Raw genomic sequence first — 19,719 nt, 5'->3', positions numbered from 1 at the left:
CTTAAGAGTGACCATCGGAAATTAGAATACAGGATGAGACACAATTGGAATTAGAAATTTCAGATCCAGATAGAAGCAGAAGAGGCAAGAGCTTACAGAGAAGGTTCTGATCCGGAGAGTGCTTCTGAAATAGAGTGATGAATCTCGAAATTCTGAAACACTAAGCTAGGGATTAAAGCAAGGGTGGAAATAGAGCACTGAAGTTGTTGATGAATCTCGAAATTCTAAAACAATAAGCTAGGGGTCAACAACAACGAAGAACATGAAGCTTCAATTTCAAAGAACTAAAGTTGTTTTCACTCACCAATTAGATCGAAATCGAGATCGAGAGTGAACGACAGGAGCCAGAAGAGCTAGGGATCAAAGCAAGGGTGAAAATAAAGCACTTCCATGGTAGTTTGAAGCTCTCCCCATCGTGAAGCAGAAGCTCTCACTGTCGTGAATCAGAAGCTCTCGCCATCGTGAAACTCTCGAGAGAGAGAACAATGAACACTCTCTCTATCGGTCAAAAGCTCTCTCTGTAAATCGAAATCCCTAAATACCTGATATTCTTGATTTTTTTTCGTGAAACTCATTTCACTTTTATTGAAAATAAAAGATTAGTGACGGCTGTGACTGCCACAAACTGCATGCCACTATAAATTATTTTTTTTGTAGTGTGTAAGAATTATTTAATTTAATTTTGATGGAAAAATACTACGTGAAATAATTTCACTTATTTTACTTTTGTTATTTAGAAAGTAATATAATAAAGAATAAAGATATGCTATAAAAAAGTAGTGTGCGAAAAGAAGATTAAAGTCAATTTGTTAGTAGTGCAGACTGCAGAGTGTTGTGTAGACCATTCAACCCCATGTTGAATCTTTAATTAGTCTCACCTTCCTCACACTCTTTAGTCCTTATAATCTTCCATCTGAATCCCGTTTTACACCCTTATATATATAAATATATCACAGTTGCTTCCAAAAAAGAGAGAAGAGAGAGTCAGGAGAGAGAGAGAGAGGCATGGTGAGTTATTTCTGTTCCCTCTATCTTTTGCACTCTTCTCTTCTCCTTTGAATCTTCTTCTTCTTCTTCTCTCTATTTCTTCTCCTTTAGTACTCTTCTCTTCTCTTTTCTACATTTGAAACTAATCAATGAATAGTCATGCAGGAATTGGAACAACAACAAGTAACCAAATGGGAAGGGTATGGGAACTGGAGGAACAAGGAAGCTGTCAGAGGCTGCCATGGCGGCATGCTCGCAGCCTCCTTTGTTTTGGGTTTGTGTGTGGATCCCTAATTTCTGTCTTTTGATCACGACTCCTAGTTTTTATAATTAAAATATATTAATGTGTGTTTGTTTAATTTGTATATGCAGTGGTGGAGATATTGGAGAATCTTGCATTTCTGGCAAATGCAAGCAACTTGGTGTTGTATCTAAAGCATCATATGCATCTTTCTCCTTCCAAATCGGCAATCAATGTAACCAATTTCATGGGATCAGCCTTCCTCCTTGCTCTGCTAGGGGGTTTCTTATGTGATGCCTTCTTCACCACTTATCATATCTTCCTCATAAGTGCTCTTATTGAGTTCCTGGTATGTATTAATTGCCTCACTTTTCCTCTTTCTTTTCCCTTTCATCACTTCACTAATCGTGAATGTGATCATGGCTACTACTTCAAAATCTTCTTTAATTTTCTCAATACTTAACCCAGACACGGCTCGTGCTGGCTAAAATTTGCATTTATAATATATTTCGCTTTTCCATGTTATTAATTATATATTTTTATGATTGTTTGTTAGGAAGGGTAAGAGAGACCTAGGGGAAGGTGAGACTTTAATTTAATATTTAATATTTATAGTTAAAGAACTGGCGTCTTTCACGCCCATCATGTCTTAACCAGAATCGATGCATGTCAAATGTAAGTTGCAATTGCAACTCGCATGATGGGGTTTGATCAACTATATATGTTGCAAGTACTAATTACCTCTAACAGAATTGGAAAATGTGAATGATACATGTTAGAAGTATCACATTGGCTAAAGATAGAACATAGATAGTCTTTATATGAATAGTGCAAACTTCAACTCTTAAGCTAACTTTTGTGGTTGATTATAGGCATTCCAATTTCTAATATGGTATCAGAGTCTATCTTAAATTCATTTGTTGTTTGTTGTGGAGACCTCCCATAATTGGGCCACCCGTTATTGTTGATCCCACGTTCCAGGTTGTTCAGTCTTGGACGTGAGGGAAAAAGAAAGAAAGAAATGTCTTATCCAACCCTTTTGATTCTCTTTTTGTTGGTGCATTCCTTCTCCCACTTGGTCCTAATCAATTTTTCTTTAGAAAGCGAAAGAAATAAAATAAAGAAAATAAAGATGGTGAAAAAACACAAGAATAAAGAAAATAAAGATGGTGAAAAAACACAAGTTATAAGGTAAAATGACAATAGTAATGTATGCCGGGTAAAAATGACTGCTAACAATTAATGGGAAAAAACAAATAAAACGTCAGAGAAATAAATTTAACAGATAGAGGGGACCCACATCCTTATACTTACTTACGGTCATGGAAAGTATACAGTTCCCTATGTTTTTGAGCCACTGTACAGGTGGACAAACACAAACCTCGATCTGTCAAGTCTGAACTTGGGTGCCTACATCTGTCTTCTTTAGTTACATAATAATCATTTTTTTTATACATCGGAAAATTAATGAAAGATGAAAAAAAACTACGGGACAATATACATCGGAAAATTAATGAAAGATGAAAGAAAACTACGGGACAACAAGATAGTCCTTCAACAGAAGCAACTGGAGCTCACTCACCGGCTGATTAATAGCCTGAACATACACCCGGATTCAAGAGACTATGTCTATGTTTAGCAAGCCAATCTGCAACTGCGTTACTATCACGATACACCCAATTAACGTTACTCTCCAATTTCTGACCATGATTATCATGATTTATTTGAGAACTAGTACCTGTGGGTGGAGACGGACACGGTCCTGGTGAGCTTGGTCAAGGAGACTAGGAGAGTAACTAAGTCTTCACAGTCTACATCGCAAGAGACCTGTTTGTAGCCATGGTCCCACGCCAGCAACAGTCCATCTCGCAGAGCCATAGCTTCTGCTGCAAAGGCGTCGCCATGGTGAGCAAAGGAGGAAAAACCAGCCAGCCAACAACCGAAAGGCGTCGCGATCGTGCTAATAATAATCATTCATTAGTTGTTATGTTTAATTTTCATAAACACGCATACAATTTACTCAAACTAAAGATTAAATGAAAGTAGAAAAAGAACGAAATAAAAGACATAGTGACGAAAAGATATGAGCCAAAATGACATTAATGTAAGTGGGGGATTTTTTTCTTATCAATGTGTCATAAAGGGGAAAAAAACAAACTAAATAGCAGGTCAGTGAAATAAATTTAACATATAAAAGGGGGCCACCACTTCATGTTCGTGCACACGTATTTAATTTCCTCTAGAATGCCAATAGTATTTACATAATATTTAGTCTCTTTTCAAGGGGGAGTTGGGTTCTTTAGAAGTAGATGGTCCCTCTATCTACTATAATTGTTGCTGTTTGATATCTTTTTTCTTCCTTTTCTTCTCTATTGTATTGGGTTCAAGTACCCCTTGTACTTCATTTCAATATATTCATTGCCTATAAAAAAAATATAAGACAAGCACAAACTTCGTTCGGTCCAGTATTTACGAAAGTCTTGTTTTATTTACTTTTACATAAGACAAGCACAAACTTTCAGAAAAAAATGCATACAATTTACTCAAACTAAACATTCTTATTTTATTCTAACTATCGGATGTTGTTGGCATATCTTGATTAAAAAAATTGCAGTTAATAGTAACAGTGACGGATCCAGGACCCCGGGGTCAGGATCAAAATTTTCAAATAAACACATCGGTAAATTTCAAAATCACAATCTTGAGCTACAAACTACAAAATATGTCATAACAAATGGATTTCACAATATCAAATGATCAAACTGCAGTCTCAAAGGGAGGGTGAGGTGGGGGGTGTTCAAACTGCAGTGTCACTGCGATTATCACCATTTCATGAGAGTTGAGAGATATGTAGGTACATGGTAGCTAAGCCACTTTTGCCTCAATTGTTGAATAATAACACCACATAAAAATACATTAAGCAAACTAAAGCATGCTGGTTCAACAGGTTTAACTCTGGAAGCATTTTGAATCACAGATATCACGGCAAACTAGACTAAGAGAGTTCATTTTAATCAAGAAACAACTGACTTCACAATCTTCACCAACTCAAGAACTCTTCACCTGTAGTAATTATGAGTGCAACCAAAGAATTCATGTATGAGTAAATCATTGAAAGCCAAAAATTATGTTAAAAATGAATACAGGTGCAGATTTAAGCCACCACAATAGATGATACTATCAATTCAATTCAATCCGGATCCTATAATATGACACAGACACATTTGCTCTGCTTTGCTACACTTGCTACTTCAATGCTGGTTGCAGGTTGTAAATGGCACTCCAGAAGAAACCCATAAAAATTCTAATTGATTGTGTCTCAGCAAAAAATCCCAAGCCAATCCACTATCCCCACAGCAGCAGCACAAATTAATAAAAACCCTCCTTCAATACACCCACCACATAGTACCAGGTGTGTACTACGAACAACAAAAGCATAGGAAAAGTAATAGCCACAAAAAACAGGATGTTGACAGCAGCATTCCCCTACTGATAGAGCCACAATGCGCATATGAATTTAGAAACTTCACAGAACAGACATGATTCAAATAGGCATAGTGCAGTAGCTTCAAAGAAACCACAGAAGAGCTTAAGCAGAGTTAATTGTTCCTTGTTAAAGAGCTAGCCATGGAGAAGAACCTATAATATCCTTCTTTTTGTGATAGACTTCAGTTTTCCAATAAAAATGTCAATTAAGCATTTGCAGTTGTAGACTCCCACTGTGCATCACACTCAATGTCGAGGGTTACTACAAAATTATTACCAGCCTAATGATAAACTTTGTAGAAACATGGAAGAGAATAATTGAATAATTTCAGGGATAGGAGAAGAGAAAGGAAATCAATTTAGGGAAATCAAGCTTGAGAAATGAGAAGAGAAAGAAAGGAAATCAATTAGGAAAATCAAGCTTGAGAGAGGAGAAGAGAAAGGAAATCATTTTTTCCATTTAGGGCTAGGGAAATCAGTCATACTTGTAGTCTGTAGAATTGCAGAGCCAGAGGGAGTGGGACGGCTGGACTGGTCTGGTGGTGGACAGTGGTGGTGCGGCGGCCGGCGTGGTGGTGGCCAGTGGCGGTGCGCGTTGATGATGACCAGACCTAGGTGAGAGTGCTTGTGGTGTATCGTGTGAGAGAAATCAGAGAATGAGAGTGAAGGGCGTGAGAGAGAGAGAGGAGTTTATGTGAGAGAGAGAGAGAGAGAGAGAGAGAGAGAGAGAAGTTGGGGTCTAGGGTGCAAATCTAAATTCGCAGGGGGTTCAAAAAGAAAATATTATAAGGGGGTAAGTAGGCTGGCTGTGGGTGTGCCCCTGAATAGTAATGATTCATATCTTGGAAGCTAGAGTGGCGCATCAGAATAATTAGGAGCGGGAAAATTCTCTTCACTTGTGAGAACTGAATGAAGAAACTTGCAACAAAGCCAATCCAACGGTGACAGGAAATAGATGACTATAAAAATAGACACAAGAATATTTAACGTAGAAAGCTTCCCTCAAATTGATAGAATAAAAACCACAGGCACAAGCCAGAAACAATTCACTATAGAAAAATAATGGTTACAAAATAGTGTCCCACGACATCAAAAGCTTCACAAAAAAAATGTGAAAATAAACCTCCAAACAAAAAGGGAAAAACTAGACAAAAAAGGTGAAAATAGGAGACAGCAAAAGAACCTAGAGCAAAAAGGTAAAGGGAATTGTTAATCAAATCCCCCTACATAGCTATTTGAACATCTGAAAAAGTGCAAAAATACTAAAATACCCTTAATGTAAAACAATATAAAAAACCCACCCCCATCCTCACATTCTCTCTCCTTTCTCCTTACCTCTTTCTTCTACCCACCACCACCACCACCCACAACCACCGCCGCCCCCACTGTCGTCGCTACCACTACCGTCGCCACCACTGCCGCCGCCACCACCGTCGCCGCCACCACCAGCACTGGCTGCCCTTGCTGCTCCCCTTCACACCACGACGGCGGTCCTCTGGATCGGCCAATCTGGGTTGTGCTTGGCTCCTCTTTTTTGTTCCTCCCTTGGGTTGCTGTGACGACGTCGTTTTTCTTGGGTTCGCATCCCACACTGCCATCTCCTCTTCCTCGTTGTTGCTCCCTACTCTGCTCGTTGTGCTCCGTTCTCCTTCTTGTCGTTGTCGGTTTTCCTTGCCTTCCGTTGCACCGCTAGGGCTCCTCCTGGTGCCTGCCATCGCCGCATCTTGCCTCTGCTTCATGGCACCGCATGGATAAGGTCCTTGATCGTGGTGTAGATTTTCCGCAGAGCATATTCCAATTTGATTTTGGATTGGAGAGATTAGTTCTGATTGAAGGCGAGAAGGATAACCCGAATTGGAGCAAATTTGGGTTGGACATTTATCCAACTAAATTTCTGAAACATCATATTTTTTGCTTCAGATCCCACTTGCAGGATTTTATCATGGGATACCCCTTATGCGTAGAATGGGCTTTTCATCAATCAGCGTTGTTGGAGCCTTGGTTCTGCATATCAATTTTCAAGACAAGGCTTGTGCACTTTTTGTAAGCGGCTCTTCTTGAGATTCCAAAGGCATAGGTTCACTTTATTTAATGTTCAAATATTGATGGAATATTCAGGCCATTTGGGGGATAATGTCTGCAGCTTGCGTATTGCTTTTCCTGCTTGTATGGAAAAAGTTGCTACGATCATATATCATTAAGAAACTATATGGTGTCAAATAAATCTTCACCCACACATAAATATAGGTTTGATGAGCTTATATGTGCCTGACAATTGTATATGGAACAATTTGGTGGTTTAATTTGTAATGGATCATGGTGCCTATGTTGAAGGATTGGTGTGTCTTCACGGCTTATGAGCGTGTGGAGTGAGGCTGTCAGTGGTGGTTGTTCTTGGCGTTTCTTCGTTTTGGCCATCTTTGGATGGGACTGGGTCGTTTGGGTCCTTTGAAAGAGTGGTGCTTCTTCGAGTGGAGTATGAGTTCGACCATATTCTTGGGTTAAGCCAAGGACGTTGAGGCTACGGTTCTCTTCCGACCTCAACCTTTTTTCCTTGATAAACGCTGTTGCGGAGGTGGTCTCATGGCTGTGTTGGAACTGATTGTTGTTAGTTGTCGTGTTTGTCCCCCTTAGGTTCTTATGATTTTGCTTTGCGGTAAGTCTTGTGCTGATTCGCGTCCCCTTCAATAACAAGAGGAACTCTGTTTTTTTTTGGTTTTATGGCGTTTTCTTTGTCATATCTCGGTCCCTGGCAGATGCAGCTTCTCTTTGGTCGTATAGTGCTTGATATGGTTTTGGCCTTGTCAATGTCGCTTGAGGTTTTTCTTGCATTTGTGCAAGGTAGGTGTTCATTAGGTGCTGGATTTTTAAAGTTTTATCTTTGGGCGTACTTCAGGTATTTGATTTTCAGGTCTTTCTGTGTAATATTGAAGGGGATTATGCTCACTTTATTGAGTTCTGATTGTATCACTAACCATTCCATCTAATAAACTTTTGCTTTCAAAAAAAAAGTTTTTTTTGTTGGTTTTAATCCTTAAAAGAAAAACAATAGTGTGTTTTAGTTGCTACAATCAATAGTCTATTACAAAAATGTTAAATCACTTACCAAAAGCTTACGAGGCATTTTAATTAGAACTTAATATCAACATGTTTAATACAAAATAAAAAAACTCTTGATCATCCAAATTATGAGTGTTCTTCAGCCTAAACCCAGAAATTCATCACCACCTAAAAACCCGAACCCAGAAATTCATCATCACTCAGAAACCCGAACCCAAAATTCACCCACATTTATATCCAACTCACGTTCATTCACCTAGAAAAACAATAACACTTTAGTAAAACCATCTGTTTCTTCAAAATTAAACTGTAAAAGGAAAAATGAAAAAAATCTCTCTTCCATTTCTTCAAGAAAAATCTAAACCAGAGGGAAGCAACATCATTACCTTACATCAATTAAAATTCCAACTTTATAAGAAATTATTGAAAGTGGTTTAGTAAAGGGTTAGTTGTAGTATAGTAAAGGGTTTTTATATTTGTCAGGGAATTGGAAATACAATGACCTTCTTTAGTGAAAATACTTAAACAATGAGTTCAACAAGGGTTTCAGTTGATTGTTTTGAGATACGTTGTGAACATAAAAGAAAAGCAGTAATAAAACGGGTTGTGAACAATTAGAGAGAACGGTTAGAATAGAATTTCGTCGATTAACACTTCAGTATCCTTATGATTTCACATATAAATTACTTCCTATATATTTGATCCTATCACATCATTTCTTATCATTTTCATAGTTCACTCATAAAAATGATTATCACCTCACTTTCTAAAAATCAATCCCTTGAATAATTTAGAAAATAAGTTGCCTTAAACATAGATGTTTCTTGACTAATGGATTCCAATTTTATTCCTAAAAATGAAAGTCACTAGAGGATCTTATCTATTTCATAATCAAAAGGAATAGTTTCCACCACTCAATCAAATCTAAAATCAACCTTTAGTTGATCAATCTAAAACTAACGCGAAGAGCAAGATAAGATCATTGAAATCAATACATAGGAATAGAAATTTATACATGAGAATCAAGATGGATACATTCAAGATGAAATACCATCCAATCCCAACTCAAAGAGATTTAGCTATCCATTTCCATGGAAACTTTGAAGCTTACAAGACATATAGAGTAGATGAAGATGACGTGTGTCGTCGGCGGCGTGTCCCCAGCTCGACGTAGAGTGCGAGAGCTATCAATCTCCCTTTCTTTCTTCTTGGGTTTTCCTTTTCTCAAGTTCTGGTTTTGTTTTCTCAGTTCTTCTCTCTGGCTCCTAAAAACATATATGAACGTGGTTTTATAAAAAATTCTGCAACTTTTAGGCTTAAGCATAACCACTTCTGGGTTAAGCCAAAAAGGTTTCCTCAAGATTAGGTAAGTGTTTTTGGCTTAAGCAGAAACAGATGTGGCTTAAGCCAAAATCTCAATCATCACACATAGTTTCTGTTAATCTCATGAATTTTTAGGCTTAAGCCATCCATGATTTGGCTTAAGCCAACATTCCTCAATTCAACCAACTAAACTGTCTCTTCTTTAGCTTTAGTCAAAATTTATTGGCTTAAGCTAAAATCGTCAATTTAGGCTATGATTTGCTTGGATCCCTTTGATCTTTCTACTACAACAAGAACAAAGGATTTAATTCTTATCACAATCATATTTACTATAGTATTTATAAAAACTAATTGTCTACTATTATAACCTATTGAAGGATAACTTGAAAGATATTTTTTGCATTTAGAATAAATAAGTGCTAAATTCAACATTAGAAATTGAGTAAATTTCAAACTTATCTTAAATCAAACAGAAAAATAGAAAAAAGAGCTACACAATCAATCTATGAGGGGCATGTGTCTACAATAATCTATACTAGATGTTAGCATCTTTGAACAATCAACAAGGAGGTTTGGAGACAAATCTCAAAAACAGAGCCAGACCCATCACCAAAACCCTTGTGCATATTTCTTCAGATTCATATTTCAATGACAAACCCCTAATCGTCAGGGCCAGACACCACATCAAAGTTTCTCTAGCTGGCACACCGCACCACCAGTTCTTATTTTTCTCGAATCAGTGTTGCGCTTGTAACATCCCTAAATCTCAAGGGTCACTTTAGTAACCTTTTTGAAAATGTAAGTAAATTTTTGCCGGAAATAAAAACCTTTTTACACATCATTTAACAAAAAAAAATAATTAAAGGAGTAAATGGACTGAATAATTTCATTTTACTAATAAAATCTTGATTACAAATAAGTCCTTCAATTTTAAAGACATAAAGGTAAACTAGTGTTCGACCGCCCTCGAGCCAACACAACAAGAAGGTCTTTAGGTTAGGTTTGAACCCTATAAGAAAACTCGGCTCACCCACCAAGTACAAACTCAATTATCACACTCAATACCCGACTCATAATTTGCGTGCCTCCAAGGCCTCCTACAATGCTCGCATTATATAGTCTCGCGTCCTCTGCTCTCGCCAATCGTATAGCTGAACGATCAATCACGTGGTCAATGTCCCAGACCATGGCGCCGTCCACTTCTGGAAAGTATAGAGCCACATCCTGTCTGATTACACGCTTGCTTGTCGTCTGGGCATTAAGCGCCCCAAACAACAACCAACGAACAAGCAAGGGTCAACTTCTAACACACATGTCATAAGTAGGGTATACTACCCTATCAATCACAAGTTCTTCCCTAAGCTAACGTTCACAAATATGGGAAACTATATTAAGTTCTATGTTTCACAAGTATGGGGAACTAACTCATAGTTCTAAGTTATAGTTAGTCAATCCTCGTGCACATGCATGCAGACGCTTCAGATATCCATTAAGTCGATCCCTCATGGAAAGGTCGGACGAACACGACTCCACGATCGGGGTTGAACCTCTCCAACGCACTGTCGTATCACGTTCTTCCTTTGTTCAGGTCTACCCCCTGAGCGTCACCACCGACTAGCACAATCCAAGCACCAGTCGTGACCCACCAAGCCCAATCCAGGCACTTGGTCCACAGATGCATGCCTTGCAAGTCAGTCATCATCACTAGGCCCTAAGCCTTTCGTGTTCATCCCATATGAACAATATCTCAACAGAAATCTAACTTGCATGCATAACAATAAATGAAGCTAACACCCTAGTCATATAAGCATGTTCATATCAACAATAGATAACATTTATTGCATCAATAATCATTTAGCATTTCTAGCACATAAAACATTAATAACCGTAGAATCATGTTATATCTAGCAATCACAACCACAAACAATATTCTAGGCCGAGACTGAATTGCCCTTACTAGCATATTCATCTAGCATAAGGTCCTTAACATTTCATAGTCATACAATCACAATAAATAATTTTAGGCCGTAGCCGAAGTGCAAGCATCGAAGGTACGCTTTCCTAAAAGTCTCGGGTTGCTCCTTGAAGCTAGGTCTACACTTGGAAATGTGCTACCAACGAACGGACAAAGTAACGTTGCTAATCAGAGAATCAGATCAATCATAAAACCATGCCCTTATTGACCATGAAATTTCCTCTAAAAGCCTTTAAAATCCTAAACCTTCTGTTTCATAAGATCAAACCTTCTTTTCTAAAAACATTTTGTTTAAAGGTCATAAGAGCACTTGAAGAACTTTCGGTGAGAAACATAATTTTCGCAGACTCAAATGCTTTCAAGATCAAACGCTCTTTCTAATAATTTTTCTATGCATATGGAAGAACGTCATAAGAACACTTGAATAAAAACACTATTTTCACTAACTTTTCCTTGATTATTAGATCAAATGATCATTCTGTTCTGGATGTGGAAGATCAGTATTCACTGCGGCCACAGAGCATAATGAGAATGACCAGAGTCTCCTCTAATCAATGAAGAAAGCAAGAAATAAAACAAAAAATAATAACAAGAGAGGGAGAAGGAGACTCATGACTACGCTAGCAAGAGAAGCTTGGTGAGTGGTGTGAAGAAATGAGAGGGAGGAGGACTCTATTTATAGTGAGGGATGAGAGAAAAGCATTAAATTCTTTTCTTCCTCCCTAAGTAGCAGCCCAAATCCACAAAATTTTTAGCCCATCCTAGGATTTCTAGACTCTTCCAACCTTCCTTGATTAAGTCCTCAAATTTTGTCTTGGTTCCTAATTAAATTCCTTTTAAAAATGTCATTTTAAATCCTAATTTTTAGGAGTTATGAAATCAGCCGTCCAAGGACTTAAATAAAGTAGATTTTATTATTAAAAAGTCCCCATAAAAGATTTATATCCAAAAATAAGTACATTCAATAAGGAAAGTCAAAGGAGAATCCCACAATTTGCTCCAATTAGCAATAACTCTCAATTTTTGACTTTTAATTTAAATTCAAAAATTCCTCTTCCATTTCCCACCAAGAATTTCGTCCCCCCCCCCTTCTTAAATTTGCAGAATATTTTTCAAAATTATTTATTTAATAAACCATGAGTTAAAAATAATTAAATACATTTTATTTAAATAAAAACTCATTTTATTTAAATAAAACCCTCCAAAAATAAAAGAAGGAATATTCCCTCATAAAATATCCTTAGATTCACGCCCAAAAGCTTCTCATAGGGTGTGGCCCACGAAACCGTGCTCGCCGACGCGATTAGCCAACTCATCACCGCTGTCGGGCATTTTTTACCTAAAAGGTCGCCGTCACAGAACCCTAGCAATATTACAGTCAAAACGACAGTAATGACGAGTACATCTTCATCTAGATACCATCAAGGCCTAATAATGCTGCTAATAAAATAGTTTCCCTTTTAAAGGCATAATATCATATATAACACAAACAATTCACATAATTTTATTTAATATTATTATTAAAATAATATGCCCTAGAGTCGTGTCTTACAACGCTTCACTAAAAACCTTTGCGAATGGGAACCTCCACCAGGGTCCTAGTCGCAACCTTCCCACAGAATCATCACGAGGCCACCAAGACCGCTACCGTAGCAGCACCAGAACCACAACGCCAGAACGTCGCTTCCCCTTCGAATACACTTCACTTTCTCGGTCAATCCATTCACCATCTCTCTCTTTTAATGGAATAGGGTTCAGTTGGAAGGTTAGAAAGAAAATGGTGAGAAATGGGAAGAGATTATTGAAGAATGGAAGACTCTTGAATTTGAAGATGTTGCTAATTAGGCTTGTGAAATGAAGAGAATGTGAAGAGTTCTTCCCATATCTTCTTCCAAATCATCGACAATTTAGAGTTTTTAGTTTTTTTTTATTTAAACATGGAATTCCATCGTGGCTGCTTTGTCAGATGCATATAAGACACAACTGGGTTGCCATGTCTGCTTATGTTAAATGACTCCGCACTTAATTGACAGAAGTAAATGACAGGGACCAAAGCCGGGTAATATTTTCACAATTTTCCCACAAAAATATTTTATAGGGGCTTAAACCAATGTTGCCTAATTTTAGAGGGATCACCAACATATTTAACCTTTTCTTTTTCTTAAAATAAGTTGTGTGACCCCATTAAGGAGGGAACCACCCAATATCACACACATTTTAATTACTTTCTCTCTTATCTTATTTTTATACATTTTTCTTCCTATCTCTTCATTATTTCTTGTCCAATCACAAATCATGTCATTCATTTCTCTCTCTTCTCTTCTCATTTAGCTAAGACGGAGGTGAAAATGGATAGTTAAGACAACATTATTTGAACCAAATTCAATAGAAATTGGAGGTTATCTTTTCACACTCAAAATTACTAATAACAACAAAAATGGTTCAACATAATTGATAAATAGCCATGCTTCTTAAGCATTTTGGTTGAAGCTTCCATCCTTGGGTGTATATGTAAAATGTTTTGTTCGAAAATGTCTACTCACATAACATGATATTAAAACCTCGAGAAGATTTGTCTTATAACTGCAAGTATAGACATCTTGAAACAACAAAAAAATTATTAAACACGACAATTTATTTTTAATTTTGTAATTTCAAAACTACTTTTAAAAAAAACTAGAACACCCTTTAAATAAAAAAATTAACACAAATTATTATTTACACAAGTTACGCGCGCACACGTTCTATGTCAATTTTTTGGTCCATCTTTTGATTCTTTCCGATAAATTTTATTGTTATCTCCATGATGAATCGGGTTTATACTGACAACTTAATATTTCTAAATCATTTTTTAAATTATCATTTGATTATATGTGAAAACCATTGTTTTAATTTCCTTTATCTCAAGTTATCATTGAGAATGAATTACATGACAAACTTTTATGAAACTAAGTGAACTTCCAAAAGTAATTTTTTGTGTTCTGTAAGCTGAATTAACCTTCATGTACAAAATAAATTTACTTTCGAAATACAATAGTATAGAGCCATATAAAAATGGTATGTGGGTGGCTTACAGGGTGCAAGTCTCTCTTAAGTCTTGCAGCACACAAGAGGTGTTTTAACCTACTATAACAGGTAATAGGTATATAATAAAAAATAAATAAAAATATTATTATTACAAAACTACCGCCATTGCTCTTCCCACTCCTTTCTCTTTGGGTGCCGACGCACCTCCACCTCGCTCCTTACTTTCGACGGAACTCTGGCACCGGCAACCGCCATGGCCACCTCCATTGAAACTCAGGTCCCAGTCAAAACACATCGCCCAAAACAACAGCCTTTGTTTGAACCACAACCTCTGTCATCGTCGTTTGTTTGCAAGAAATAACCAACACAACAACCTATGTTCAAGCAAATACTCTTGGGTGAGGTGGTACTGCTCGATGGGATGTTGTTGATTGTGACCTAAGTTTTGATGGAGGTGATGGCTTGATAGCGGTGGCGACCGCGACAGCTGTCGATGCTTTCAGTGGAAAAGAGGTGCGGCAGTGGAGGAGGGGAGGATGTCGAAAACCAAAAGAGGGGAGAGAGGATAGCTTAGGGGTATTTGGGAGGGGTGAGGGCATAACAGTCAAAGTGAAATAAGTTTTAAAAATATTACAAATACAATGTTACAGTTTCACCAGGTCACAGATATGGTATCTATATGGAATATTCCATGCTTGTGGCTATTAAATCATCATGAACCGGTGCATGACTTCATAACTATTGCACCTGATAATCTCACAAAGGTGTAACCAAGACGTTGTTGTTGGTTGAGTGAGTGATGTAGGGTTCAACGTAACGTATATATATACTTCCACCTTACTTTTGTCCAGAGAGATCTTGAACTTTATTTTATCACATTTGGAGCAAATGCAACCAAAACTAATATGATTATATTAACAACTAAACAATGCTAAGGGGTAGTGGTGGAGTCACGTTGGGACAGGGGAGGGCTGTAGCCCTGCAAAGGTTACTTTTTAATTCGTATATATATGTACCTATGCGTAACATATTCTATAATGTGTGTTGTCCCAGTGGTTGTTACTTATGCTATGTAACTGCCGGCTAGCGTCTTCAATTCCTCCCTAAGCCATTTTAACAAACTTTTTTTTTTGAAACACCATTTTGACAAACTTGTTTATGTTTTTTCTAGGCATGTAAGTTTGTTTAAGACTAGTGACCAAAAAAAAAATTGTTTAAGACTATTCATGTACATTATTTCACTTATTATTACTTAATAACTTTTTTTGGTACAAAGAAAAGCTAATAGTCTTAGAGCATAACATTAATATATAAATTTCTCTAAAAAACTAATACTAACTAAAAGAATATTTTTTTTCAAGAGAAAAATTTGTAAAAAATGAGAAAAAGCCAATTTTCAACATTATTAATATAACTTATAATAAATTTTCAATGAGTACATAATTTAGTTTAGTCATTAATTTTTGTGTATATAAGTCCATTCGAAATAAAAATCTTTAATTACATATAAAAAAAATATTTAATTTATGTTTAATATCTTATTCTAATTATGCCCCTCATATTTTTTTCTAGTTCCGCCGCGGCTAATTAAGGGGTTTTGATTTTGTGCAGGGACTGATTGTACTCACTGTACAGGCTCGTGTACCTTCACTAAAGCCACCAAAATGTGATGATCCTGGAACCCAATGCGAAGAAGTTATTGGTGGAAATGCAATAATGCTGTTTGGTGGACTCTATCTGGTGGCTCTTGGGGTCGGTGGAATAAAGGGATCATTGCCAGCACACGGTGCAGAGCAATTAGATGAGACCACTACATCAGGAAGAAAGCAGAGATCAACCTTCTTCAACTACTTTGTGTTTTGCTTATCATGTGGTGCCCTCATTGCCGTTACCTTTGTGGTATGGGTTGAAGACAACAAAGGCTGGGAATGGGGTTTCGCAATCTCTACTATCTCCATATTTCTATCTTTCATAGTTTTCTTGGCAGGTTCTACTACATATAGGAATAAGATCCCTTCTGGAAGTCCACTTACAACCATTTTCAAGGTAACAACTAAACTAACGATCTGGATTACATTACATGCTTAGTTCAAGGAGCATTTTTCGCAGGTGTGTCTAAATGAATTGGGCAAAGTTTAGGTAAAATTATCCTAGTCCTAGATGGATCAATGATATTTAACATAAGTGATAAAATTAAATATGAAATGTCTAACCCACTTATCTTAAATATCATTGGTGACTAGAGTAGTCTAACCCAAACTATGCCTAAGTTTATTTTAACAACTCCATTTTCGTATGATCAACACAAAGCCTATACGTACATTCAATTCAAACTTTAAATTGTTTTAAGAAAACCGATATTAACTAGAAATATGAACGAATAAGTTTTTATAAAGGGTGGAACAACCCTCATTGTCAAATGGGAGATAGAGTAACCCAAATTTTAAGAATACCTATTGAATAATGCACTTGTGAAAGAATTATCCTTTGTTGATTAATATGAGCTTCTTATTTTTGGTGAAGCAGGTTTTGGTTGCTGCTTCACTTGTTACCTGCATCTACAGAAATTCTAGCAGCAGTGCTGTTGTGAATTTGACTTCAAGCCCTTCTAATCCACACTCTTGCAGTAAAAAAAGAAAGGATGAAATTGCAAAAGCAGATAAGGAAACCGAAGCCCCAACAAGCACACTCAAATTTCTCAACAGTGCAGTTGAAAACAAGCCAATTTATTCATTCATGAAATGCACCGTGCAACAAGTAGAAGATGTGAAGATAGTATTGAAATTACTACCCATATTTGCATGCACCATTGTGCTGAATTGCTGCCTGGCTCAGCTGTCTACATTCTCTGTTGAACAAGCCGCAACTATGAACACAATGTTGGGTTCCTTGAAGGTGCCACCTGCATCCTTACCAATTTTCCCAGTGATGTTTATTATGACCCTAGCACCAATCTATGACCACATTATCATACCATTTGCAAGGAAAGTGACCAAAACAGAGATGGGCATCACTCATCTTCAAAGAATCGGAATTGGATTAGTCCTCTCTATAATTGCCATGGCAATTGCAGCTCTTGTTGAAGTAAAGAGGAAAACGGTGGCCATTCATTCAGGCCTACAAAATGATGAAACAAAACCACTACCTATCACATTCTTTTGGATTGCATTTCAGTACTTATTCCTTGGTTCTGCTGATCTTTTCACCATGGCAGGGTTGATGGAATTTTTCTTCACAGAAGCACCAATTAGCATGAGATCTTGGGCCACATCACTTTCCTGGGTCTCTTTGGGTTTGGGGTACTACCTAAGTTCAGTGATCGTATCAATTGTAAATAGCATCACAGGTAGCTCCTCCCACAAACCATGGCTATCCGGAGCCAACCTTAACTACTATCACCTAGAGAGATTTTACTGGCTTATGTGTGTTCTTAGTGGGTTGAATTTCCTACATTACCTGTTTTGGGCTATCAGATACAAATATAGAGGGACAGGAACAACTACAACTCAATGAAGAAAACCAAATGGAGTTTTGCAAATGGTACTATCTACTATGACTAGCTATGAGCACTTAAGTATACAAGGGCATTGTTGAAAATCTTGTCATGCCATTATTCCAATGTAATTATCTATTAAACCCTAAACCATATGAGATTTGCTAATTTACTCCCACTTGATTTCGTGAAGGAGTAAGTTAGCATTCAAAACCTTTTTCTTTTGACATCACTTGTTTCTCTGTTAGTTTAATCCGTAATTTGGTTTTTAACATGTTTCGATGGATGTTTGAACATGATAAGCCTACTTATTGTTTTCCCAAAGTGGGTACGAGCTTGCGCTCACCCAAATTGGTTTGCAAACAAACAAACACAATAGTAGATGACGGGTTTAGTTGCGAACGCTATTTACGAGCAGGCCTAATTGCACTTATTGACCCCCCACTTTTGTTGCCTGTGTTTTTTGTCATTAACAAAAATTATATCAGTACCACTTTGTGTCGCCAACATTGTTTGCTATTTTGATTTTCTGGCCAAGTACGTTTACGATTTAATGGCTATTTAAAAAAAAGGCCCAATATTATGATGAATACTCATCTTCTTCACACATCATCCGCGTCCACAAACCCAGAAATTCCAAACCCTTCATTTCCATCTTCCATATTAAAAAAATTAAAAAAAACCAGAAAAATATAACCCAACTTATTCCATTTGAAACTAAATTTGAAACGGAATAAGTTGGGTTATATTTGTGTGTACTGTTTGTGTTTGGGCGGTCGGCAAACTGCTAGATGTCTCTTGGAGAGTGGTTCTCGACGGTTCACCATTCGGGGGGGATCTGATACGAGATGATTGACCGGATCGACCCTTCCGCATGGGTGTTGGACCCCGCCAACCACCGCGCGGCCTACAAGGCGAGACTGACAGAGGACAAGAATGACGAGCTTGGAGACCTGACGAAGGGAGTACTGTGGAAGTATACACAGGCATTTGACGTTCCACCGATGGTTCGCTTTCGACCTGGCTGTGGGATGCGCAACCTTCACCACCTGTCGTTGTTTGAGGATGAGGATCCGTATGAGATTGATGCTCCTATAGAAGCATCCGCGGGACCGATACCTCCTGCTGTTGTAGACCATACGGACATTGCGTCTTCTTCAAGGCTCGTGGAGCCAAGAAGGAGCCAGTCGCCATACCTTCCACTCGTTTGGGTACGTCTACTTCCTCTTGTGGATATCGCGTGCAACCTTTGAGGATGGAGGTTCTAGATGTGGATGTCGAGGTGATCATTGTGGATTCCGACACGAAGGATGAATTCACTAGTGAGGTGGAGGAGGAGGGTTGGGAGACCCGCTTCTTCGCGTGACTGGGTTTAGGTGTATATAGTCGTAGCTTTGGTTCGTCAGTTGTACATTTTGGGACAGGGTAGGTTCCTGACATTTTGCTTTTTGTATGGTTCTCTGTACGGGAGGGAGTAGTCTGACGATAAAAGGTCTTGAGGAGGCTGTTTTGGGCTGACTCTCCCACACTTGGAGGATTGTCATTATGACTTTTACACTTGATCACTATTTGCGTACACTTCGCCTTCGGGCATACTTCTGCCACTTACAGGTACTGGTGACACTTATCGTTACAGCAGGGGCTGTACATATATATATGTGGGATTTCAGTTTATGTTTTTAGTTTTGAATTAAGTCCTTGTTGGACGAGTCTTGCTTTAAAAAGAAAAAAAAATACTTGGATTTTCCGCACTTAGTTTAAAATCGGTTACTATTGTGACGACTCGAAAGTTGGGATTTACATTGTGGTATTAGAGCTTGTCGAGTCTTTTGGGAGTCTTTGGGAAATATGTCTTCTGTGCTAAGTTGTGTGACTCTACAAAGAGGAAAACCTTGATTGTCTACCAAGCGATTTTCACTTTAGTAGATTGAAGTTGCTACCTAATCATATTGTATAGCTACGCATAATACTATCTTATGATTGTACTCACTATTTGCTTGAAAAATACATAACATGGTGAACGCGAATCAACTTGCTGAGATTATGGCTACTATGACCCAGGTAGTGACTTTGTTGATGAAAGATAACGCTCTGAGGCGTGTTGCAGAGGAAGCACGTGATCAACAC

At 37.7% G+C, this 19,719-nt stretch overlaps 1 protein-coding gene and 1 long non-coding RNA gene across 5 annotated transcripts; one reads left to right on the top strand and one right to left on the bottom strand.

Moving 5' to 3' along the window:
* Positions 1-822: 822 nt before the first annotated feature.
* LOC130715389 (protein NRT1/ PTR FAMILY 4.6-like) lies at positions 823-17,841 on the top strand. Of its 4 annotated transcripts, none has more exons than XM_057565486.1 (5): positions 823-1,008; positions 1,153-1,261; positions 1,360-1,577; positions 15,711-16,145; positions 16,626-17,841. In XM_057565486.1, the coding sequence occupies exons 1-5, from the start codon at positions 1,006-1,008 to the stop codon at positions 17,610-17,612; spliced, it is 1,752 nt and encodes a 583-aa protein (XP_057421469.1). In that variant the 5' UTR covers positions 823-1,005; the 3' UTR covers positions 17,613-17,841. The 4 variants fall into 4 exon arrangements, with proteins under 4 accessions (XP_057421469.1, XP_057421470.1, XP_057421468.1 ...); XM_057565487.1 differs by having other exon boundaries at positions 1,153-1,265; XM_057565485.1 differs by having other exon boundaries at positions 1,145-1,261.
* LOC130715390 (uncharacterized) lies at positions 2,476-3,368 on the bottom strand. Its single transcript, XR_009011637.1, has 2 exons — positions 2,967-3,368; positions 2,476-2,890 (listed from the first exon to the last, which is right to left on the bottom strand). It is a non-coding gene; the product is annotated as an uncharacterized LOC130715390 (long non-coding RNA).
* Positions 17,842-19,719: the final 1,878 nt, after the last annotated feature.

This window comes from Lotus japonicus, chromosome 4, assembly GCF_012489685.1.
Source record: "Lotus japonicus ecotype B-129 chromosome 4, LjGifu_v1.2".
In the NCBI taxonomy this organism is placed as follows: Eukaryota; Viridiplantae; Streptophyta; class Magnoliopsida; order Fabales; family Fabaceae; genus Lotus; species Lotus japonicus.
The sequence above is the reverse complement of the archived record's forward strand: the minus strand, read 5'-3'. Positions and strand labels throughout refer to the sequence as shown.